We start from the raw sequence: 24328 nt of genomic DNA, 5'->3' as shown, positions 1-24328 counted from the left end.
CATAAAATAATGAAATAGTAGTTACATAGAATTATGTCAGTTAAGCACTCAAAAAAATCTGTTAGGCAGTCAATTTCATTCCTTTGCAGGGACAACAATAGTTTGATAATGAAAATATTATGAATATGCTAATACCAACATTCTTTATTACTTTGAAGAAAGCAAAAGAAGAATTTTTTGCAAGAGTTGACAAATGTACACTTCAAAGAGTGCTACATTCAGTTGCCATTTATTTAGCATGTACCATTCAGTAATCATAGAATCATAGAATCTTAAAATCACAGAATCACAAGAATCATAAATAGCTTGGGTTGGAAGAGACTTTAGTGATTTCACTGTTCCAACCCTCCTTCCATGGGCAGGATTGCCAGCTACTAGACCAGGCTGCCCCGGGCCCTGTCCAACCTGGCCTTCAACACCTTCATGGATAGGGCACTCACATCCTCACTGGGCAGCCTGTTCCAACACCTCACCACCCTCTGAGTAAAGAATTTCCTCCTATCATCTAATCTAAATCTTCTCTCTTTTAGTTTAAAACCATTCCCCTTTGTCCTATCACTATGAGACCGTGTAAAAAGTTGGCCTCCTTCCTGTTTATAAGCTCCTTTCAGGAACCAAAAGGCCACAAGGAGGTCTCTGCAGAGCCTTCTCTTCTCCAGGCTGAACAAGCCCTGCTCTGTCAGCCTTTCTTCAGAGAAGTGCTCCAGCCCTCTGATAATCTTTGTGGCCCTTTCTGGACCCTCTCCAACAGCTCTACATCTTTCTTGTGCTAGGAATCCCAATCAGTGCTGTGATACTACAGTGCCTTTTGTCTTTCAGTGGAGAGCCAACTACTGCTTTGTGACATTATTTTGAATTTCAACAACCCCAGGAAGGCCAAAGATTTAAGAGAGGCTGAAGAAAAAGCCTGGAGTTTGATGGATTAAGTAATACCATTCATTTTCACACATTCTCTTCTATTAGTAGTTATTCAGTTTTTCAGTTTGAACTGTGAAATGACATAATGGTTTACTGCAATTAGAATATTTTTGTTTTAATCTGCAAATGTAGGATGGAAAAATGTTTTATGTAACATATTGATTTTGAGAAATATTTTTAACTCAGTTTTCTCAAGCTAAGCATATTAGGTGTGAAAGAATGGCATAATTAACTTAAAATGTCAGGAAATTTGCTCTGACGTTTTTCACATGTGGTTCGCTCCTTTTAAACAAAGGCATACTGGACGAGTAATAAAAGATTTCAAATTACCTCAAGTCAAGTCATTGCTCTTATCACAGTTATGCTCAGTGAAATGGGGTTAAAATCGATCAGTGAAAGAGAAACTGCAACTCCTCATTTGGTCTGCCTTCCTCATTCTAAAAATGTTGCTGAGGAAAGAGGCCATAGAGAAGATTACTTGTGGAAAACCAGAAGTATTTTGATCCGGGTTTCTGTAGTGACTCTCTAATGCACATGGCTACAAAAGAAAGCAGACGTTAGTAGTCTAAATACCCTGAAGTCTTCTTGGCCCAAAATTTGAATAGCCAGTGTGCTTATATATTTCATTAGAATTTTACTTCTGAAAAAGTTTGACGTTTGAGGTATGTTTTTAATCATACAAAACATGATATTTGAATAATCAAATCCAGACTGACTTTGCTGGGGGAAAAAAAAAAAAAGTATTCAGAGCTACAATTTGTTATGTTCGTTTAATTTTTAAAGCTCTTTCTCAAATGAAATGATTTAAAACAAATAAAACAATTCCATAGGAGGCATTTCTGGGTTATCAGAACTTTCAAGGCAATGTAATAGAACTACAACTTCAGCTCATACAGTTGGTGGCAACACTGAGGGATTGATCTTAGTTTTAGCATTTTTGGAAAGACATATTAAAACTGACTTTTCTTTCACAAGAGTGGACAAGAGATGTTTTTTAATAATATACATGTATATATATTTCACTCATAGTTACGCAGAAATGAAATTCTATAACTTTGAATTTCAGCTGCTAGCCAAATATATTGGAAATGCAGAAAACATTTACAAAGCATATATATTTAAAATTGTAACTCGGTATGAAATTTGATTGTTTTTTTCCTGAGAATCTATATAAACTGCATGGAGGACAGTATCCTCCTTTGAGTTGTTTTTCAACACACATTTGACTTTAAAAGGGAAAATGTGTAACACAGTCCAAGGCAATTCTTAAACCAAGATCTTGTCAGAAGACCGAGGTTCCTAGAAAACCTGGGCAAAAAAAGATTGGATGAATTCCACTTTACAAAGGAATGGGGAAAAAACTTTTGTTAAAGTATTCTTCAGTGGTCCTCAATTGCAGCTTTTATTTGAGAACTGAGAAAGTTATATTTTTTTTCTTGAAAAAAGCACAGAAAAAAAGCAGAAAGCAGTTGTACAAGAGGAAGCAAGTTGCTCCACTCTGTCTGCTTTCTAAGAAGTGATTTGAGTGTGGTCTTCCAACTAAGAATCACATGATGATAGTCTTGTTGGTGTGTCTCCTATAAAAGAATAGTGGCTTATTCTAGAGTTATAGTTTAAGAGGAGTTTCTGGTAACAGAGGAAAGCTTGTTCCTGTGTGAGGTTACAGGATCACATAGAAGGCACTTCAGATTTGTGGTCAAAGATGTTCTCGTTCCTGAGTGAAGTTAGAAGGCCTTAGGGAATACATATTTCCAATTAGTGGGCTAAAATGTGCCATCAGTCACTCATCAGTGGTACGGCAGGCAAAACATCGTATATGTAGACATTTCTATAGAAAACTGTGCACAAAGACAGCTTCATAGCTGAGTCACACAGACAGATCTTGACAGGCAGCTAAATATCCAGGGGATTTTTTTGTGTTGCTGAAAGCTGATGTCTTTAGGATCCAGGTTGGAGTCCTAATCTTTGCACAGAAAACTCTGTAGTTAAATGTATTAGGAAGTGGATGGCAGGAAAAAAATGAATGCCTGCTGCTCAACTTTGTTTTGGTTCTTTTGTATGCCACTTTAGATAATACTTTTGCTGCTGCAGTTCTGATCTGAAAAATAGGTTGCTTTTTCTTCTCTCCTATGAAAGTAGTGAGCTGCATTGGTGTATCTTTCATGGGTCCTCTAATATTGTGCAGAAATGGTTTTAAGATAATATGTGTTTGTTAGAAGATAGTATTCCTCACGTAAAGAATACTTAAGGTACTCTATGATTAGTGTACAGTAATAAATAGACTGTAGGAAAACCCAATTTATAGAGTACTACATTTAAGGCATGACTTAAAAATGAAAACATCGTCCTTTTTTTCATTAAAATTGAAAGTATTTTTAATGACTTCTTCATGATTTTAGTTCACTGGAAAATGAAGTATCCTGAGGTTTATAGATTTTGGTAGACTTTGATCCTGTGTGTGATCTTCATTTGGGTCTCACTTAATATTTCCTGCAGCATATTTTAACACGCACTGGTTTCTTGAACCCCTGTCTTTTCCATCAATCAGAAGAAGAGGCGTTCTTTGGAAGTAATCGATGATATGTGCTACAGAAGAAAAATCCTGTGAGATGGAAAAATGAGAGGGCAATGGAAAATGTGTCAGAATTCTTAGTCATTAGTAAAGCTAAATTTTTTTTTTAATTAAACTCTAAATATTTTGCTGTCTAATAAGGTACAGTAAATATCATCAGAGCAGCTGTTTATCCTCCTGCCCTAATTTGCAACTCTGTAGCTGTTTGTCTAGTCTGTGTATGAAGAACTCGTCTCATAAGTTCGAGCAGCTTGGACCCAATCAGTGCATGCAGAGACCTATCTCAGCAAATCCAACGCAATATTACTGGAATAGAGTAAGCTAGCGGTCTGAAAGCAAAGCAGTAAAATTGTCAAACATGGGTTTGTTCTCAGTGGTGTATTTTCTTTATCTTTTATCTTAGTTGTAAACAATCATTCCCTAACCAATTTGCTCCTTGAGTGCAAACAGAAGAATCTTATTTTCCTTTTAGCAGTAACATAATTGCAGGAATAACTCTAAGACAATAAGCAGAATTCCAATGGAGTAAAAGAGCTGACAGATGAAGTAGCTTGACAGTTAGGTAATAAGACAGGAGGTACTATGAGATGAAGGGATGTCATGAAAAAAAAATCCAACACATAGTACCTCTTTTCCTTTTAAGCCAGTTCCTAACAAATACGTCTGATCTTGCTCCTGGTAACGAATCTGGATATTGTATACTTTATCCTTGTACAACACCATCAGTACATATGGATGAGTGGTAGTTTTTCTTGAGCTGTCTCTTACTAAGAAAGTTCCATCCTGAAAGATGAAAAAATGAAAGATGATATAAATGCCACTTCTGGTTTTGAGCTACGCAACAACCTTACGTAGAGCACTCATGATCTACTTAGTTTGCCTTTTTAATCTGCTTTTTTTTTTCTCTTTCATAAGAGTAACTGCACTATTAATGAGAAAAAAATGTTCTGATCATTTCTTAAATGTTGTATCTTTTAATCTGCTATTTCAACCATTTCCTGTCTGACACAAACGGAGATTTTTAAGGAAGGTAGGGCTGCTGTTGTATGAGGGGGAGATATTCCATTAAAGGACGGTGTGAAATATCAAAGGCAAACTTACACTTCAATCAGAAGAGAATTTAATTCCTGTTAAGTTCCAATCAGGATTCCTCTGCGATCTGTTTACAGACAGCTTAAAAAAATGATTGTCATTTTGGTAGAGACACTGATATTCTCTCATTTTCTCCCCCTCTGCTTTTCTTTGTTTCTGATTTAACAAATCTTTGATTAAAACACCCTTCCTGAAAGGCACTGGGTGTGGTCTCCTAAACTGTTTCGTAATACAAGTCGTTGTAATGCTGTATGTATGGTAACTTCAGCCCATTTGCTGTGAGGCACCACAGATTAAACAGATTTCCCACAGTGATGGATGGGATGCAGTTTGGTTTATCTCCACATGTACAGTTAAGTCTGTGTTTCACTTGTTTGAATCTGTACTTCATCTTGCTGGTAAACATGGGCTAGAAAAGAGTAAGATTCATTGCATATAATCTGAGCTAAAATATGGAATTTTTGAAAATGCTCCAGTGGTGACAAAGAAATACTTTTTGAGGACATACCATTCCTCCTAAGATACTCAACATCAAATGACTCTCAGGAGATGCATAGTTTGCTCTCTTGGGCTATGGAAAACAACAGCATTCATGGCTGGTTTGATCTCAATATCTAACTTTCATGTGGGTAAAGATATGCAAGATGAAGCCCCTACTATAGTTATCTGTACTGGAGCCTTACCTTATCATGTAATTTACCTTCCCTCTTCCATGTGACTGCAAGGACATACAGGTAGGCTATTAAAGAGATGCTGAGAAGCCCCAACAATTTAAAGAGTACCTTGTTTATTTTTCGAAGAGCTGCCTCTGCTTCTGGCCGACTAATATAAGCAACATACCATTCGTCATTTAGTGAATCCTGTATTTTTTGTGGGAGAGGATAGAGCAGAAAGTCATCTGTCAGTGAATTGGCTTATAATGTTGACAACATACTAGTAAATGGAGGGAAATTAGAAAATGAGCATCACTTAGATTTATGTGCTGAATACCTGAAAGTATAAGTTTCAAGGATCATACTAGCATATATTCACATATTGTAATGGTATCAAAAGATTTTAAACTAATTTTATCATTTAAAAAAATATGAAAGTATTACAGACTGAGCTGTATTGCATCTTCAGGTTTTCCTCCTAAGGGAGGAAAAGAAATATTCGGCGATATTTTCAATAAAGATCAGATTTTAAATCTTAGAAACATAGAATGTTTACGGTTGCAAGGAACCTTAAGAATCCCAATTCTCCTTCCCTGGTTAGGGATGCCTTCCACTAGAAATGACATTTTCTCTTTCGTCTGCCTGGCAAATTAACATCCTTTGTTTTTGTTTCTCTCTCTCTCTCTCTTTAACGATCATCTGAGATAACTGTACAGACTTCCTGTGATCATAACAGTACAACTATACATGTTCTCACGATTTTCTCTAAGCTTGACATATTTAAAGATGTGTGAAACAAAATGCATCTAACGGGTATGAATTTTCTATTCACCATGGTTTTGTGGAAAGTAATTAATATGTAGTACTACTTTAAAGCAATTGTGCAGAACAAGTAGTCCAGCAAACAAGTCATTCTCTCACTTTGTTCTACAGGCTTTTTTGGCTGCTGGTTTTTTTTTCTTTCTTTTTTTTTTTTTTCTTCTCAGTGGAGACAAAATAGGGCACTAAATCTTGATGCAGAAAAGGAAACTGAAAGTACCTACTAACATCCTGACAATGTCTGCTAGCTAGAAAAAAAGCTTTGAAAACAATTCTCTCAAAATCATCACATTTGTTGTGTTTAGTTGTTACAGTTCACGCTTGTGATGCTTTTATACCTCATCTTCCTCTGTGTTTGTCTGGTGAGCAGTCTGCCTGCTAGGAATGGGCAACGGAGGTCTTAAATCAGCTGTGCCTCTTGAAGGAGATCTGCTGTTGTTGCCTTTAAGATTGCAGCATAAGAATAGAAAAAAAATATTAAAATCAGGAAATAATTTCATCTGTGGAATGCGTATGGGTATGTGCTACTGAATCGTGATTTTGCAAGGCATGAAGAATTTGTATCACTCTGATGCTGATACATTTTTAATTTATTTGAAATCAGACTTAGGCTAATGTAAAAAAACACATTCATTGCATAAATTCATTCTTAGTGCACAGGTACCTCTTATCAATTGAAAGTATCTCCAGTTTCTCTAGAGGTGGAATTAATATTAATAGATGCAGCATATTTCACATGGAAAGTGTTTTCGTCCTTTGTCAAGGCTATTCATGTGCCACAGTGATTTGCAGGTAGTGCTACTCAGCTTTCAATATTGTTAGTTATATAGGAAAAATTGCTTATACGAAATTTTGGCAATGGTTTAACTAGACTGTAAGCCCAAACTTTGTGGAAGAAAATCTATTTAGATTCAGAATAATGCACTCAAACTGCCTTGAAGCCTTGAGCCACTGTTTGTGCATAAAATCCAGGAGTATAGGATACAAACCTAAGGGAAAGCGAGGTGGTAGTGAGCCACTTGCAGACAGGCTTCTAGCACTGTTTTAAAACAAAACAAAACAAACTACTCAGTAAAATGCGTCATTGCCGTGCAACATTGCTATGTTTTAGAATACTGATCTGGACTGTAAGCCTGTTTTACAGAACATGGCATCTCCCTGAGTCCTATGAAGGATGAGAACAGCCTTCTCTTCATTCTTCATTCTTTCCTTTGATGTAAGTAGATCCACCAATAAATTGGAGCTCAGTATCTGTGTATCAGGTAGATAGGATTCAGTAATGTATAAAGGTCAATGCAGAAAACTGCTTCAGCTTGTTAAGTGTTCAGAGGCACCATGTACATTATTCCTCTAAAGTAGGAAGAACAGGCAACAGCTTTCTAGCTCATTCTTTTGGGTTCCACTTATGGTGTTGTTCTACATGTGTGGTTTTTTGTTTGTTTGTTTGTTTTTTACCAGTTTTGAGGAAAATTCGGCTTCTTGTTAATGTTGCAACTCTGGATATGAAGCTGCTGGATAGTGTAGTGGAGGACCACTAACATGGAGCATCTCACTTATGGGAAAAGGTGGAGAGAGCTGGGACTGTTTAGAAAAGAGAATGCTAAGGGAGGATCTTCTCAATGTGTTCCCAAAATGAGGAGTCCCAATCTTCAGTCTTTATTTTTAATTTCTTCACCTAATTGGGAATAAACTGTCTGCACAATTTTTTTTTACAAACCATCTTTCTATTCTGCTTAAGGGTACTGTACAAAAAGCTCTTGGATTAATATATTAATTATACCAGCTCAACAGGGGCACACTATCGTCATTTGTGATTCATGGGAGAGACTCAGCCAAATGTGAGCATCTTGTATAGAAAATTTCATATCACTATTTGAGTATAAGAAGAAGAATACATCACAGAAATAGTCTGTATTTGCATATGACCTTGCTATTGCTACTAGAATATTATTTCAACTTGGGTGTCAGCTGTTCTAAGGAATGTTGGTAAATGGGAGGAGTCCTCAAAGAACTATTACAGAAAATGCAAATATTAGAGTATGTACATCACACTTAGAGTCAAGGAGCCCACTCATATTCATCAAAGGCTAATTGCACACTACATCAGAAATCAAATTTTAATTAAGAGCTTTTTCCACTATCAAATTAAGTCATAACAACCTAATATTTGTAAGTTGAAGCTAGAAAAAGTCATATTTTAAGCAAGCAAGGTTCATGATTTCAAATAAAAATAACTGTTAAACTAACATTTAATGAAAGGGTGATAAATTTCCTTCAGAAATTCAACTTCAGACATGTAAGGTTGTGGGCTTTTTTTTAATTTTTTTTTCCAGTTGTATCTCTAGCACAACTTAAGCTCCTAGACTGTGCAGAATGCTTTTAAATAAGGACCTGATTGACCTACAGGCTGCATACTTCTGTAGAATAAGGTGGTTCCTTCTCAAAAGGGCTTGTCATGTTTATGGGTAATGCAGGCAGCAGGAATAATGTCCTACAAATGGAAGCATTTAACCATGTAGGCCCTAAACTATTCCTTGACATAGCATTGAGAACATGCATTTTATCTTTGTTTTCTGATGTACACTGTTTCACTGAATATAGAGCTTCAATTATATCAAAGATTCTCATTGGTAGGAAAAGAAATTAGCATGCAGAAGAGAAAAGGGTATACCTTGAAAAACAAATTTTAAAGTAGTTAAACTGTGTTCCCCAATGCACCCAGCAGCAATATATATACAGAAAGAGATTAGAATTCAAAAGGAATGAGATGGCAATAGGTGAAACAAACCTCTCAGCACCAGGTATGCTGTTGGATCCTGGCTTAGGTGGAGCCTTGATAGATTTTGATGGGAACGTATTGGAGCTGTATGGGGGCAAAGATATCTGTGGCACTGCTCTTTGGGGTATATCTGTAGAGGAGAGGAGAAGAAAATGTAAAATTTACCTTAGTTAGATTGAAGAAATCCCATCACATTTCTGCTGTTTAATTAGATAAACTTAATAGAGGAAATTTTTTCTTAAAAGTCCTTGACATTTTAAATACGGATTGTAACTTCTTATGGTCAACTGAGAGCTCAATATTAGGGAAATTAAGAGTAAAATTAAATTCAAAAAAAAATGGAGCAGACTGGAATATTTGCATTATATAAGTTATGTTTTGGACAAGCTGCAATTCGGACACTTCAGTACAGCTGAGGGAGGTAACAACGTGTTCTCTCTGTTGTGCTGCTTCTGAACAGTGAATTTGAGGTTATGTTTTTAAACTTCATTTGTGAGATCTCTCCCATATAATCCTAAAGAATGTAATGCTAAAATGATATTTTTTTTGCAGCGTCCTCAGGCCTCAACTATTGGGAAACATTTTAACTGCTCTCTGCACGGTTAAATAGCCCTGTTCCTCATGGAGTCTTAGAGGCAATGGTAAGTTATAAAGATTTGGCCAAATGTTCTGCTTCTGTTATGAGGCCACTTTACAAACTGAATTTTAGGAACAAAACTTATAAGGACATTTATAACCAGCACTAATTATATGAAACAAGTTCTGCTTCTGTTCCTTGGACTAAGCGCCATTACACAGAACACAGTACCGCCAGGCGCTGACCAAACGTTCTGTTGCATACTGAAAACATGCCTTGCTGTTTCATGCTGTGTGGAGATTACAATGCTCTGAAATATAATGTGTTTCAAAGTAAGAAATCCTGCTGTCTTGTAACCGTCTGACCAGAGGAAGCTATTAACTATTGATTTTCTGTGTTCTGCGGCTTTGCTACATAAATCTGCACGAGGTACACTGTAAGCATTTTACAGCCTGTCAAGATACCAACTGATTTTTTGAAATGGCTCTGAAGAAAGAACTCTAGGAACCTTTTTTTTTTTTTTTTTTTTAATCGCTAAGACAAAGAAAAACTTCAGGTTTTTAAAGATAGAGAAGAAATACTTACGGTCTTCTTCTTCCTGAGGAACCAAGAGAAAACAAATGTTAGCAACTCATAGCGCACTGCTTTACAAAACAAAGACCTGGAAGTTGATAAATTTGGATTATATTATCTAGGCTGACACCTTCATCTAAAATGCTGGAGTTTCTGTCTTCATACAACACCAAATAACTTTTAGAGTTCTTTTGTTAAGGTGCAGCTGTTATTTACAAATCAACAGTGAAGTAGAAGTACCATACAAGATGTTGAGCCAATGTAATGTAAACGTTCCTCATTCCTTAGGTAAATATAGGTTCTCAGAGTTATCTGAAAATTAAATTCTTAGGTCAGCCTAAGCTAAATTAAAATAATTTTAAAAATCTAAAAACAAAAACTCAGACCTAAAATAAGCAAAATCACCTCTCCAGGGTCATAAAAAATGTTGAGATTATTCTTCATATTATCTGAGACAAAGTATTTGGGGAATCAGCTGATCTTGAAATAGAAGTAGTTATTAAAAAGAAACAACGCACTATGAAAGATGCATCAGCATTCACTACAATGCATAATGAAATAAGGTTACTTTTTCCAGAATTATTAGTTTTTACAGATACTTCATTTTATTATAGTTCCCATATCTTTACACGTTTGCTTTGGGACTCTACTTACTTCAGGTCTTTTCTGTTGTGCCCAGCCCTGCCTAAAATGAAACAGAGAAAACAAAACATGAATCAAAGATGGAATATTATGCATTCACTTGATGTGCATTAGGCTATATTTTCAATTAAGACATAAACTTTTAGTAAATTCTGTAGTCCCATATAACTGCAGAAGCAACTTTTTCTCCTCAGATAAATATCCAAAATACAAATTTTCAGCCAGAGTCTAGGTTGGTACACTGGTCCTTCTTAGCCAGTCGTGACTATATAAGCAGCAAAATTCTGAATAATTTATCATAAGATTAGAGTTTTAAACATTGAGACTTTTTAAAAGTCTCAAACTCATTTACGGTACTCCACAACATTGGGGTGGTGAGGCACTGGCTTAGGCTGCCCAGGGAAGCTGTGGATGCCCCATTGCAAGGTGTTCAAGGCCAGGCTGGATGGGGTCCTGGGCAGCCTGGTCTAGTGGGTGGCAACACTGCCCATGGCAGAGGAGGTGATACTAAATGTTCTTTAATGTCCCTTCCAACCCAAGCCATTCTATGATTCAGTGATTCTGTGATGGCTGGAACACATGATGAACTTCAAGCCCTCATTTCTTTGACAAATTTTCTTATCAGATTAGCAGATCTCAATTACTTCCTTATTTTCTATTAAAATCAATCACACTACTCAGCCTATGTTATCTAGAAAATGCTAGGCAATTATCAATTTTTGCTATAGAATGCTACTTGCTATGGGTTTTGCAGGCTCATAATAGGAGAGCAAGCCTTTCTCTTCCTAATATTCCACACAAAATATCTTTGGGATTCATGAAACAATGTTTTTTAGAGCAAGACCTTGATCTGGTGGTTAAAATATGGATCATGTGTTTCTTTATGCCAGTAGGAAGGGAGCCCTGAGATGTGTAATGGCTATTTGAGATAGGACTTGAGAAACAGCTCTTATCATATTCACACTTTACTGCAGCAAACAACACATGCCATACATACTGTTAAAACAAAACTGCAGATACTACTGGTACGCAGTAGCAGTAAATGATACCATCCTACATTGCTTATTCACATTTTTCATTCATATTTTCATTAAATTTATTTAAATGAACTCTTACTTTACAGGGATTTGCTTCCTTAGAGGAGATGGATTTCCTCTTTCATATCTATCACTTGGTGGTACAGGAGGTTTTGGCATCATTGCTAGCTGTTCTCCCAGGGCTCTAAAGCAGGAGCAAGATGATGAAATAAAGGCAAAAATTTTGTTAATGTGAAAAAATTGACTAATATTGGCATCAAGAGTCTCATGTCAAGAGGCAAAACTCCTTACCTTAGCTGTGGAGTCAGAAGCTGTTGAACAACAAGGGATAGTTAAGAGTTAAGAACTAAGGATATCAAAACTGGTTAAAAACATGTAAGCACCAAACTAAAAAGACCTCACCTTTTCAGGATGGCCCGGCTTCCTCCCTGAAAAGAGTAAAAGCTTACGTTTAGAAGAAATGTAACTGCAGATAATGAAACTTCCTATGAAAAACAAGTTCTGAATATTATCGATAGCAATGTTTTGCAAATAGAAACACTAGGACTCCTGAGATGTAAGCCAGAAAAAGATTTTGGTTTTATAAGCAGTGGAAGAACTGTAATATCTCTTATTAAAGGAAAAATTTTTAATTTTCAAAATGCCACATTTTACAAAAATATTTTCTGTGATTCAGCTTTGAATTACTGAATACTTCTATACTGACATGTACCAAATAGATTCTAAATAAAAATCATAAAGTAGTCAGTTTATATTCCTCGTAAAGTACAGCATCAAGGTCTGAAACAAATACCCTTCTTCCTTTCTTTCTGTGTTTTTTAAGTTCTCAGCATTCTTTTCAGTCTGGCTAACAAACTACATATAATACAATATAGAGATTTTTGTTAGGTTTGTATGCAAAGTTGTTGTTCCCGCTTTTAATCTGCTAAATTTTCCTATGATGATTCACTTAATTTATTTTATTCCATTTTTGTGCAGGAATCTCATAATGTCTTTCTGATCAACCAGCTCTGATCTACTATGTAAGTACTGCTCACATTATTTCTTCCAAAATAGATCACCTTGTACATAACTGAATTAGTGTACATTTTGTTGAGCCTTGATCTTTTGCATGAATTCTATTTGGTCTGATCATTTTGAATATTATTATTTGAATTAATATTCAAGCAACTGATATGACCATGAGCAAATACTGACCTGGTACCGGGCTTTCTCTTTCAAATGGTGGGCCAAGGCGATCCAGTGGGGGTTTCGTGCTTCTGTCTATCGAAGGAGCTGGAGCTAAACACAGTAACTGTGTAAGACATTGCTCTGGTACAGGTCAACATAACTTTATTTTGCATAGCCATGAACTGGTTTTACTTCTGAGAGTAACAAAGGGGTCTTCTGACTAAGCATTAGAAAATGAAGCTGAGGAGTTACAGGCAAAATTGAAGTTCTGTGTAGCCCATTCACAAAGAAAACAGCAGCTGTACTTACGTTTTGAAGGCTTGACATTTCTGTCATTGTTGCCTGGTAGAGGAGGGAAAGCTGGCAGCTAAAACAAACATTTTACACATGGTTAAAATCTGTCCTCACCTTTCTATTTTATTTTTAATGTACTGAACACACCACACTGTATCTGACAGTCTTGGTGTCTGGTAAAGCACAAAGAATTGGTCTCTGCCCACTATAGGATGGATAGGAGTCATTAATGCTCCTGAAGAATGACCTACATAGGTGGTTCTTTGTCTCATAAATAATTCCATCTGTCTCATAGGGAATATTTTAGTGGGATGTTTTGTTTGGGGAGGGGCATGTGTATGTCAAAGGAAAGAACCAGGAAGTTCAAGAATGCTGCTGTAGCTTTGTCTCTTCAGTGCAGCAGGTGTTAGTTTTGAAATCTGGTGTTGAAATTAGTGGAGCAAATTTAATGCTGAGAAAGATGCACTAACACTGTGCTAATGCTAGTTGCTGGGTAAGGTAGTGGGAAAAAGAACTATTCTTTTTTATTGTGAGAGCTGGGTCAAACAATGGGTTATCAGAAGCAGCAAAAAAAGGGTGAGACTGTTTTGACATCTAAATCTATATTTCTTCACACAAATGTCTTTCTGTGTTCTTTCTTACTCTAATAAATAGTGCAGCAATCTAGGATACCAGTTATGAGAACTTAGGGCATTTCGAAGAGTACTCTGTGTTTCATATATGTGAACTATGGAAATGGGTCAGACCAAATGTTCCTCTACCACATCCTAAAATTGCCTTCACATGGGTAGGAATTACATACAGCTGTGTTGGCATATGCTGAACTGACAGTGCAAGTTGTAAGCATTACATAGCTTTCAATTTCAAAGATTTCAAAGGACAAAAAAATGGGGGGGAAAAAAAAGCATGTCATTAGGGTTCTCAATCCCTTACAGTCCTTTATACTTTTCTGTAGTCTTTGTTCATTTGAAAAAAATATTTTATATGCAAGTATTGTTAAAGAAACAAAGTGGGATCTATTAAGAATCTATAATTAGAATTCACAAGTTGATACAAGTTTCCAGCGTTGGGAAACAGACAAGTAATGCGAAAGAATTTAATATTCAACCCACCAAATTGTATTGTACCATGAAAAAAAACCACCCTGTAAGAGTACAACTATTTTGACACCTAAAAAACTTTCTTATTCCTCTACATGTACTATTTGAATAGCAATAATATTAAACTTGGATTTCCACTTAGGTATTGGCAAAGTAAATAGATAAGTATTTCGTTTGCTCTGAAATATCAAGAGAGAAACATACAGAAGCACCTCTTCCCCCAAATGAGGCTGGTGCAGGGGACGGGCCAGGCCGCTGGGGTGGTACTGGAGGCTGATGTGATGATCTGGACGTTGGAGGCCTGTCTAAAGAAAAGAAAAATCCCAAGCTAAAGAACGATGCAAACAGTTTTGTTATTTTATTCTTATTAGATCTTTATGAAAAAAAGAGCCCTTGCAATATGTTGAATACTTAATCTGATATATCATACAGACATTATGTTAGTGCTTAATGGGCAGTTGCTTTATGATCAATGCTCCTTTGGGACCTGAAGGCTCATCTGTCCCTTTGGTAGTGGGACTGCACCTGCTTGTTTATTGGTTCACACATTTCTTTTTGTTCCTTGCGGCACAGTGTCTGTGTGAAGCACCAGCCAATCTAAGTGGCAGTGTTCTGTACTCCCGCACTTGACCTAAAACTGCAGGCTACTTAAAAATCAGACACGCACACACATAAAAAAATGACAAGCTGAGAATCCTGATCTCTTCCCAATTCTCACTAATATTTGCTGCTATTATGACAACTCATTCTGATTAAGGAACAACTGCTAAAGCTAAAATAGTATGCAATTATTATTATTTCTTTTTACTTTATGCATATTCCAAACCACAAGACAAATTGTGCAAACATCACATGAAACTTATCTTTAATCCAACAGAGCTTGTCTGAAGTAGAAAATTTAGCCTTAAAAGATACAAAGATACCAACTTGCAGAGTCTGTGCCACTTTGAGATACAGCCTTCTATATTCCATTACCAGCCATGGAAATGTAGTTGATAATAACGTGAAAACATTACTTATGACTTATTTCTAGTAATTACCTATATAGTCTGTGTTGTTTGCAAGTGACTTGGCAGGAAATATGACATTGTGGTGTGCTTCATCGTTATTGGATGGAGGTGGCTCATAGCCATCACTGTCGTGTTCTGCTTCCTCAGTTTCTTCTGTTGGTGATTCATAGTCAGCCTCGTCTTCCTTTTCCTGGTCATCATCAGGGCTTTCATAGTCATCATCTTCATCCTGACCAACGTACATAAAAGATGAGTGCTATAACAAGTTACTGTTTTTGCAGTGTCCCTGGGGCTTTTCAGTACAGTATTTTTCAACCTGGTATATATCAAGTTTTTAAAACCATTTTCAATGTCTGTTTTTAGATAACACACAAATTAAGACAATAGCAATCACTTCAGAGCTTCCCCCCCAAAAAAACACTGGAGCATCTGTTACTGTCTGTTGAAGCTCACTCTTAAAAGTATGTATCCTACAGACTGAAACTTGACTTGAAAAACATTTCTGAAAAAAAAAAAAAATGAGGTTTGCAATACAGGTCTTGATTGATACTCTGACCAGAACAAAAACAGACACATACTACTAGTATCTTACTGGGTCACAGTGTAAGCATGGTAGTGGTTGTTGCACACATCTTCTGTGCTGTCTGCCATGACTTACAGAAAAAGTATTTTTATTTTTTCACTGTTGCCTTAGCTGAAAGTTCCAGACTAGCTCATACCAGCCTGCATTACAGGCAGTTACTTTCATCTTGTATGCTCCTGAAATAGCAGCAAATCTCCTGCAAATGCAGTAACAAGTGTTTTTTAAGAATCCCTCTCAAGTGATTTTTTCCAAAATACATTGACAGTGGTCAGTGAGACATCTTCATAGACATGGACTGTAGATCAGTCAGTTTATTCATTTTGCTAGCTAGGTTGTGTTTGCCTCATCTAGTGAAGTTTACCAGTGCATTTTCTGTGCTGAAAGACAAAAAGCATTCTTTGCAGTCTATCTGGCTTCAAAAAATTAATTGGATTTTTCAAAAAGTAAGCTTTATAGAGAACAAAATAGCAAGATTTTGCCATTGAATCACACAGCAACCTTCCCTTTACTAACCATCTCTTTCATGCTTGAAATAGGAATATAAACTTTAGCTGGTCATAGTTTGTGAGCTTGTACTTGAACCAGTGGTACAAATCTGCTGTTGTGAAACTCTGCCATGTATGACTGTGCAAAAGCCCTTTTCTCAGTGAAATTTGCAAGCAGCTACTCCAATCATTCATGCTTCTCTTTTTCCTTGTCCTAACACCCCATGCCACTGACCAATCCATCCATACTGTCTAAAGTAGGTAATTCAAGAAATGGTAGAGATTACAGAAAAGTTGAGTCAGTGTACTGTTGAACCAGTATGTTATGTTAATCTTCATACTCACAAATGAAGACCAGCCATCATCTTCTTGACTGTATCCTGCATGAAGAAGTATAAGCACAGTAAAATTTGAAAATGTCAAGACATCACTTGGAAAAAAAAAAAGGACAAACAACCATCCCAAATCCATTCTGACCCACAGTACCACAGTTCCTACCAGAGAAGGAGCAAGGTAGGCCTGTCAAAGGCAGGCAGACTGGCATCCGTGCGTAGCTCATGAAAGGTACTACAAATAACATTCTTATTCAAAATTAAGAGTAAAGCTTTCCTTATGTGAGATTATATATTCTGTCTCATCTAGTTTGTGCTGTTCTTCATGCTTTAAATATCATTTGAAGTAGAATGCTTTCAGAATAAGCACAGCCCTTGTATCTCTTAAAATAATTAAAAATTCAGAGCCTGGCAGACATCTGAATGCTTGTGTTTCTACTGTAGGGTGATGCTAGGAGTGGGAGCATGGAGCAGAAGTGTCAGAAAACAAGAATACTGATACTACATATGGGTTAACGAAAGGCAGTTTGGGAATGTTCATGTAAATTTCTCTACTCTTGCCTTTCCTCTCCACTGTTTCTCTATTAAAAAAAAAAAAAATCTTACTACAATGCACTTCTTTTTCCTTTTATGTCTTTTTTTGCTTTGCCTTGTCTCACTTATTGTACTCTACAAAGAATAACCTACTGGTTTAATATTTTTAAACACTATTTGTAGCTAGAGACTGCCAGTACACACTTACCTGAATTTTCAGGACACTTTTGTGTTTGGCCCCTATAACAAGGACATAAACAAATAAATTCCTTACAATTGCAATTTTTAAACATTTCATGTACACCAAATTGCTAATAAAGCTGGCGTTTAGCTTTAAAAGCAAAATGAAGTCTGTCTAAGTTAAACGTTACACAAAATGCCATAAACACACTACTTTATAATTCACATACAGTCACCAAATGTTGGCTCAACTGTCTTGAAAACAAGGCCAAAACAGTGAGGTGGAGTGTTTGGAAACAAGTGGAACTCAGTGAGTAAATTTACCAGGAGCATCAGTCCTTGGAATAGAACTTAAAATAGAAACCTAAATAATTCGGCTGGGACTGCTGAAAGCCAAGTTCAAAATGTTTGTAGGACGTAATAAACATCTGTTTGGTTTTCAATTCTACTCTAGCTAATACAAAGGTAGGAAATCACATCCTCAGGTGGTCTAAAACCATGTCATGTAGACTAGACTTCAATTTTCACAGTATATGAATTTAAATTGTTGTTTTCTCATGACTCCTGCACCCTAAAAATCAATGTAATTGCATTTCTTTTTTCCTATTGCAAGAATATTACATTCAGTAGTTGTGAAGCATTTTAAAGTGTAATGATGTACAGGTCTGTAAATTGCATTAATGATAACTCATTAATGTACTGATACGTGCAATTTTCAGTTGGAAAACTGCATTAAATTTATATCTTTATTGGTTTCAGACATGACAGAAGTATCCAGGCTGTTCATGCACTCAAGCATTCCTATTTTTAACAGATAACATTAACAACACTGTTTTGTTTTATATACTTTCCAGGTGTTATGGATCAAACCAACAACAGTCCAAGAAAGATAGAGCTGAAAACTTTGAAAAAGAAATCAGAATTTTTCACTTACCATTTTGGGAAGAAAGATATCCTTCCTTCATTTCTGTTTATCTCTTGGCTTAGTTTACTCACAATGCTGTTTGAAAGAATCACAGAAATAGTTTTAAAAAAACCCCTTTAAGCCTGTCAGTCACTTTCTTAGCTGCTTTCCTCCCATTTTACCACAGTTTTTACTAAATGAAATGTTGTGATTTGGATTTATCATTTACTATGTGGTAGGAATACTTAATTTCTCTTCTTATTGCAAAGCTATGCTATAGCACATGGAAAAAGGAAGAGCTTGTATCTTGGCAGTTGAATATCGGACTTTTTTACATGGAGAAAAACCCATATTGTTGGATCAAATTTAAAAATCGATGTTAAGCTCAGCAAGCCTTAGAAATTTAGGGTGTGGTAGACATCAGGCACTAAAGCAGTGCTTTAAATAATGGTATTGCATTTGTATTGATTTGCATGGAAAAAGGAGATGCTATTTCAGGAAGCAGCTTCTTTCAAGCCTATGGTCATGAAATTGAAATTAAATGCACCTTGTGACTACTTTCTTTTCTTTTTGTCCCCCTCCCCCCACAGTCCCAATATGCATAATCAGGAATCCCTCCCATCAGTTTCATGTCACAACACATATGCAGGGCAGGGCAGAAATACGAATGAAATGTAAGAGCACAGCTTTATGTCTAGAGAGATTTTGATGTGTTTGTCATCACTCATGCATAGTTTGTGTACAGCATTAGGGTGAATAACAACCTGTGAAATGTAATCCTCAAAGAACTTTATGTCAGGAGCATGCAGTTTAGCTGCACTTATTGCTGGCATCCATACTCAGCCCACTGAGAGCAGCATCACTCTGCTCTGCTGCTAATGAAATGTTCCTCAACAATTACTTTATTTCAAAGAAAGTTTTTGTTTCAAAGAAAACATACGCTGAGTCACACTCTGATTCTTAAATCGCATTTCTTTTTATAGGAAGTCCACTCAGAAAGTCCTGTGGCAGCCAAAGCAAATGAGTTACACACATATGGTTGAAAATGCCCCACTTGACTTCTGGCTTTTATTATTCCAGTCTAGCAGAATGTGGAAGTAAAAGTATTATGAAGAAAAATTGGGAACCAAACGTGTCTGCTTATGTCAGGTTCTAAACTCTGCAAAAGCTTAATTTTATTGTTTGTAAGAGCAGATTTATATTTCATAGATCTGGCAATAAACTTTATATCAGTATTGTAAAATCTTTGTATGTGTCCAGGAATTGCCAGGCTGTTACCTGTCTCTTTTTTTTCTTCCTGTTTTGTATCTTTTTCTGCTACTTACCAACACTGATCCCCTAATTATCTAATTTGTGCATCTCTTTCATGTCTAACTGCTTTTCTGGGCAGAACCTGAGTAAAGCAAGCTTTCAAGCACTCTGGCATTTAACAAAAAGCCAATAAAAACTTACTATTTTTATAGTCCTGAGCCATGTGAATGCCTGCTGTCTTGCCCTGGCTACTTCCCCAGTATGTACCTCACTGTAATTCAGATTATAGAAGTGCTACGGAGGCAGATTGAGCCAGCAAGTATCAGATAACAAGTAATTTCATAACAATTATCTAAATTGATAAAATGATAAAAATGGGTGATTTTATGTTAGGGGTATGGACTCAAGGATGAGTGTGAAAACAGAGAGAGGAAGAATATTCTGGGGGTTTTCTTTTTTAAGACTACTTTGCAATTTTCCATGTTTAAGCAAATGTCATACTTGCCCCTTTTGAAATAAGTACATGCACAAATGTGAACAACCTAAGAATGATTACAGAATTACAGCTGTCTTAATCTGATGTTGTCACCCAAGCAAACTGTATGAGGGAAGAAAATTTCTGAGTTACAAGCTTTTCTTTTTTCCTCTGGAATTCACACTTGTCTGCACAATAAATCTGCTGCTGCAGGTGATCAGTAAGTTGCTGTGTGAATAGTAAGACTCCAGCAAAACATCAGGAAATGTTCTGGTGAGAACCGTGCCCTGCTTAGAAGTGTGCTTTTGTAGAGAAGTGGATTACAAAACTTGTGTTTGGCTAATTCAGTACCATAGGAGAGGCTGAGGAAGTGTCTTTCAAAATATTGAGCTTAATTTCTGCTAAAGAAGTAAAGAAAAGGCCACAGGCTTTAGAGTTAGTAGTTGTTTTAGTTCAGAGTCCCACAGGTGTGAATGTGATCTGAGTGTCTGCAGGCTTTCTGTTGTGAGGATTTACATCAGCCAGTTTTGAGGGAAAACTGAAAGAGAAAAGTTGCTCACTGAATTCACTCAGCAAATTAATCATTTTCTGCTTAAAATACAGCGTGTGTTCTTCGAGTTTATTTTAAATGGCTCAAACCAGTGGCTTAGAAAAGAAAGCAAGTTTAGAATGGTAACTTTTTACAGGCAACTTTATTACAGAAGGTACGTGCAAAGAGCAGCTGAGTCTGTAGCCATGTGAGGAAGGAAGTACCAAAACCACACTGCTTTCTGAGTTGTGGGAGTGTGTGATAGGACAGGATAAGGCAACAGCACTTGCAGAAAATGTTACTCAGACTTCTCTTTCTCTTTCTGCCCCCTTCACCAGGCACTTAGCTTAAAACTGGCAGGAAGCTCATAAAAAAAAAACCCCACACAAATACAAAAACACCAGTACTCCAAAAATGACTTTTGTTTGGTTACTACATATACTGCCGTCACGAATAGAATCCTTTTCTGTGTGTATTAGGAAAAAGAACTTAGGACAGGTGAAAGAGAAAGAGGGTGAAGTGCTCTAAGACCAGGAAGTCACATAGATTGAACGCTGCCAAAAGCATAGTTTGTGATGAAGGCTTTGTTGTGGCCCATGAATAATGTCTGTGGGGCAGATGCAACATTATTATGTTGCCTTCAGAACAGACTGAGTGTCAACTAAGTTTTGAACATTTCAATCTGTAGCAGCCTACCCAAGAGAACATGTGTGCACAAACAGCATCACAGAATTGTAAGGGTTGGAAGGGACCTCTGGAGACCACCTGGTCCAAACTCCTGCTAAAGCAGGTTCCCTCAGCAGGTTGCAGAGGAAAGTGTCCAGATGAGTTCCGAATGTTCCCAGAGAAGGAGACTCCACAACCTTTCTGGGCAGGCTGTTCCAGTGCTTTGTCACCCTCAAAGTAAAGATTTTCCTCATGTTCTAATGGAACTTCCTGGCTTCCAGTTTGTGCCTGTTTCTTCTTGCCCTGCCACTGGATACCACTGAAAAAAAGAAACCTGGCCCCATTCTCTTGACTTTTGCCTTTAAATATTTGTATACATAGATAAGATCCCTTCTCGGTCTTCTTCAAGCTGAATAGTCCAGGTTTCTCAGCCTTTCCTCATAAGAGAAGCTCCAAGCCCCTAATCTTTTTTGTAGCTCTCTGTTGGACTCTCTCTACAAGTTCCCTGTCTTTCTTGACCTGAGAAGCCCAGAACTGGATAGAGTACTCAAGATGTGGCCTCACCAGGGCAGAGTACAGGGGGAGGAGAACTTGCCTTGACCAGCCGGTCGCACTCCTTTTAACGTGCTCCAGGATACCACTGACCTTCTTGGCCACAAGGGCAAGCTGCTGGCTTGTGTTCAACCTGTTGTCCACCAGGACACCTAAGTCCTTCTCTGCAGAGCTCGTTTCCGGCAGGTCAGTCCCTAACCTGTACTGATGTGTGCAGTTATTCTTCCCAAGGTACAGGTCTCAACACTTGCCCTTGTTGAACCTCCTAAGGTTCCTCCCCACCCAGCTCTCCAGCCTGCCCAGGTCTCTCTGAGTGGCAGCACAGTCTTCTGGTGTGTCAGCCATTCCTCTCAGTTTCGTATCATCAACAACTTGTTGAGGGTGGACTCTATGCCTTCATCGAGGTCATTAATGAATATGTTAAAGACCAGAGCCAGTAGCAAGTTCTGAAGAACACCACTAGTTACAGGCCTCCAATTAGACTGTGCCACTAATCACAACCCTTTGAGCTCTGCCAGGCAGCCAGATTTCAGTCCACCTCATTGTCCGCTCATCTGTCCCACACTTGCTAAGATTACCTATGAGGATGTTATGGAAGACACTCTTAAAAGCTGTCATTCACCCCTGCTTATTTGAAAGAGAAGGACATTATGTAAATTTCTTATTGTTTAAGATTGCAGCTTTTACTCTCCAGAAAGCAGCGTGACTTTCAGACTGTGCCACATTTGTAGGTTCTGAATGGGTCCCATTCAGAACTCTGCACACGTACCATGTCTGAACTGTCAGATGTAATAACATACTTTAGTGCAGTGATGCAGTTTTGTTACTGCAGATTTCCACGAGTTCTAAGGGATATACCATAAGCTTTCCAACCAAATGTGAAAATTTCAAATCTCATGCTTCTCAAAACAGGGTGTAAGCTTGAAATGTGTGTTATTTCCTAAAAGTCCAGATTCTGCAAGGAAAGGAGGACGTATGAGTTTCCAGTTTTATAAAGCTCTGTTTGGTGTAGCTTTACACGTGATTGTGTACAAGACCTCAGTATCTCTAGCAGGCATACCAAAAAGCTTGGTGATAACTACAAACAAGAATGGGAATCGTGACTTCAGTAAGTGGACTGTGGAGTTTGTTAAGATCCCTCAAGTAGTCCATGTGAGGCCTATGCATATGCAGGAGAAGTGAATCCTGTATAGATTTTTCCCTGCAAAACACTAGTCAGAATAAAAATCTGCATGATTGTCTGGATGTAGCAGTCTCCTAGATAAGTGGCCCATACATTTTTAACAGTTTGGCTGTCTTAATTGAGAGTTCTGAAGATTTTTTTAAGTTCTTTAATTTTCATAGCAGTTTTTAAAATCTTTCTTGGTATTTAAAAATAAGACACCAGCCTGTAAAGTGGATGGTAGACATTAACATTTAAATTGTGGAGGGACTTATTAGTTTCAGAAAGTGGTCCATCATACTTTGTAATGACAATTGTTATCTGCTGAAACACTGAAAGGTTCCTGTAAATGTTAAAGAGCCATCCCTAAGAAAGAAATGGCACAGTTACATGCAAAACTTGATCACTAGAATTGTTGAAATGCATATATTTAGTAAAACCACATACTCAGCTCAGGAGGTCTGTCTGGATGTATGCTGTGGTTTGCAAATCTTTCACAGTTTCAAGTGCTCTAAGTGCAACTCTTGCTCTTTATGTTGAGGCATTTTGATGGATCTTTGCTCTGCCATTAAGTAGATCAGATACTGGAATTAAAACGTGCTAATGTTTCAGCTAGTAAAACAGCTTTTCCTACAAGGTGATTTTTCTATTACGATATAAAAGCAAGGAGTGAATGTTTCACAGAAGCCAGTACAAACCACTTTCCATTTTGATAAGAGCAAGGAATTTCCAAAGTAATGAAATTAATGAATGGAATGACTAGATATTCCAACTATCAATTTTATATGTTTCATTTATTGTGGGTTTTTTTTTTTTTTTTCCTTAAATGACAACCAGTTCTTTTTCCTATTAAAGCTCTAAATTCTTGTTTTAAACAGTGGCATTCTTGGAGGATTTCCCATCATGCCATCCCTTTTCCATGTACAATCACAATATGCCAGTGAATTGCTTCCCTGTTGGTAAGTGAAGAAAAATCATTCACATTTACTAGTTTACTTATTTCTGTTCTTATTTACTTATTTTCTGCTCTTCAAGTTGTGCGCTTAACTTCACTGTTCTTTCAAAGCTCTTGATTTCAAATTCTCATCGTTTTTAGAATCCCCAAAGATCTGACTAGAGAAGGCTGCTGGCTTTCTGCTTGACTATTACAAGGCATGAGGACTGTGAAAATGGAATTTGCAAAGCATTTTTGATATATTATTGATTAGAAGGGAAGCTATGAGCAAATCCTTGTTAAATTTTAACTGTTCCTCCCTTATATTAATATCATTTATGTGAATGTGTGAGTTGTTGCACTGACCACATTTTACTTATGGATGTGAAAGGAAATCACCAAATGTTTTCAAAATTGAAAGTTGAAACGAGACAAGTTTATGAAAGGACTGTAGAAGAGGGAATAGAATTGGAAAATTACAACCAATGTGTTTTACAGTATAGTG

The 24328-nt window shown here is 37.0% G+C and overlaps 1 protein-coding gene across 1 annotated transcript in view; it reads right to left on the bottom strand.

The window, feature by feature from the left end:
• Positions 1–213: 213 nt before the first annotated feature.
• The window catches only part of LCP2 (lymphocyte cytosolic protein 2), a 32409-nt gene continuing 8294 nt past the window's right edge, over positions 214–24328 (bottom strand). The window contains exons 4-21 of the mRNA NM_204701.2: positions 18285–18350; positions 17379–17410; positions 16650–16684; positions 15267–15465; positions 14431–14531; positions 13142–13199; positions 12860–12943; positions 12065–12090; positions 11954–11973; positions 11742–11846; positions 10638–10668; positions 9996–10008; positions 8843–8963; positions 7044–7093; positions 6393–6496; positions 5365–5442; positions 4118–4273; positions 214–3520 (exon numbers count right to left, since the gene is read on the bottom strand). Coding sequence (NP_990032.2) covers positions 3395–3520; positions 4118–4273; positions 5365–5442; positions 6393–6496; positions 7044–7093; positions 8843–8963; positions 9996–10008; positions 10638–10668; positions 11742–11846; positions 11954–11973; positions 12065–12090; positions 12860–12943; positions 13142–13199; positions 14431–14531; positions 15267–15465; positions 16650–16684; positions 17379–17410; positions 18285–18350 — 1405 coding nt within the window. The 3' untranslated portion in view covers positions 214–3394. The remainder of the gene's footprint in view (positions 3521–4117; positions 4274–5364; positions 5443–6392; positions 6497–7043; positions 7094–8842; positions 8964–9995; positions 10009–10637; positions 10669–11741; positions 11847–11953; positions 11974–12064; positions 12091–12859; positions 12944–13141; positions 13200–14430; positions 14532–15266; positions 15466–16649; positions 16685–17378; positions 17411–18284; positions 18351–24328) is intronic.

This window comes from Gallus gallus, chromosome 13, assembly GCF_016699485.2.
Source record: "Gallus gallus isolate bGalGal1 chromosome 13, bGalGal1.mat.broiler.GRCg7b, whole genome shotgun sequence".
Lineage (NCBI taxonomy): Eukaryota > Metazoa > Chordata > Aves > Galliformes > Phasianidae > Gallus > Gallus gallus.
This window is presented reverse-complemented; position numbering and strand designations above follow the sequence as displayed.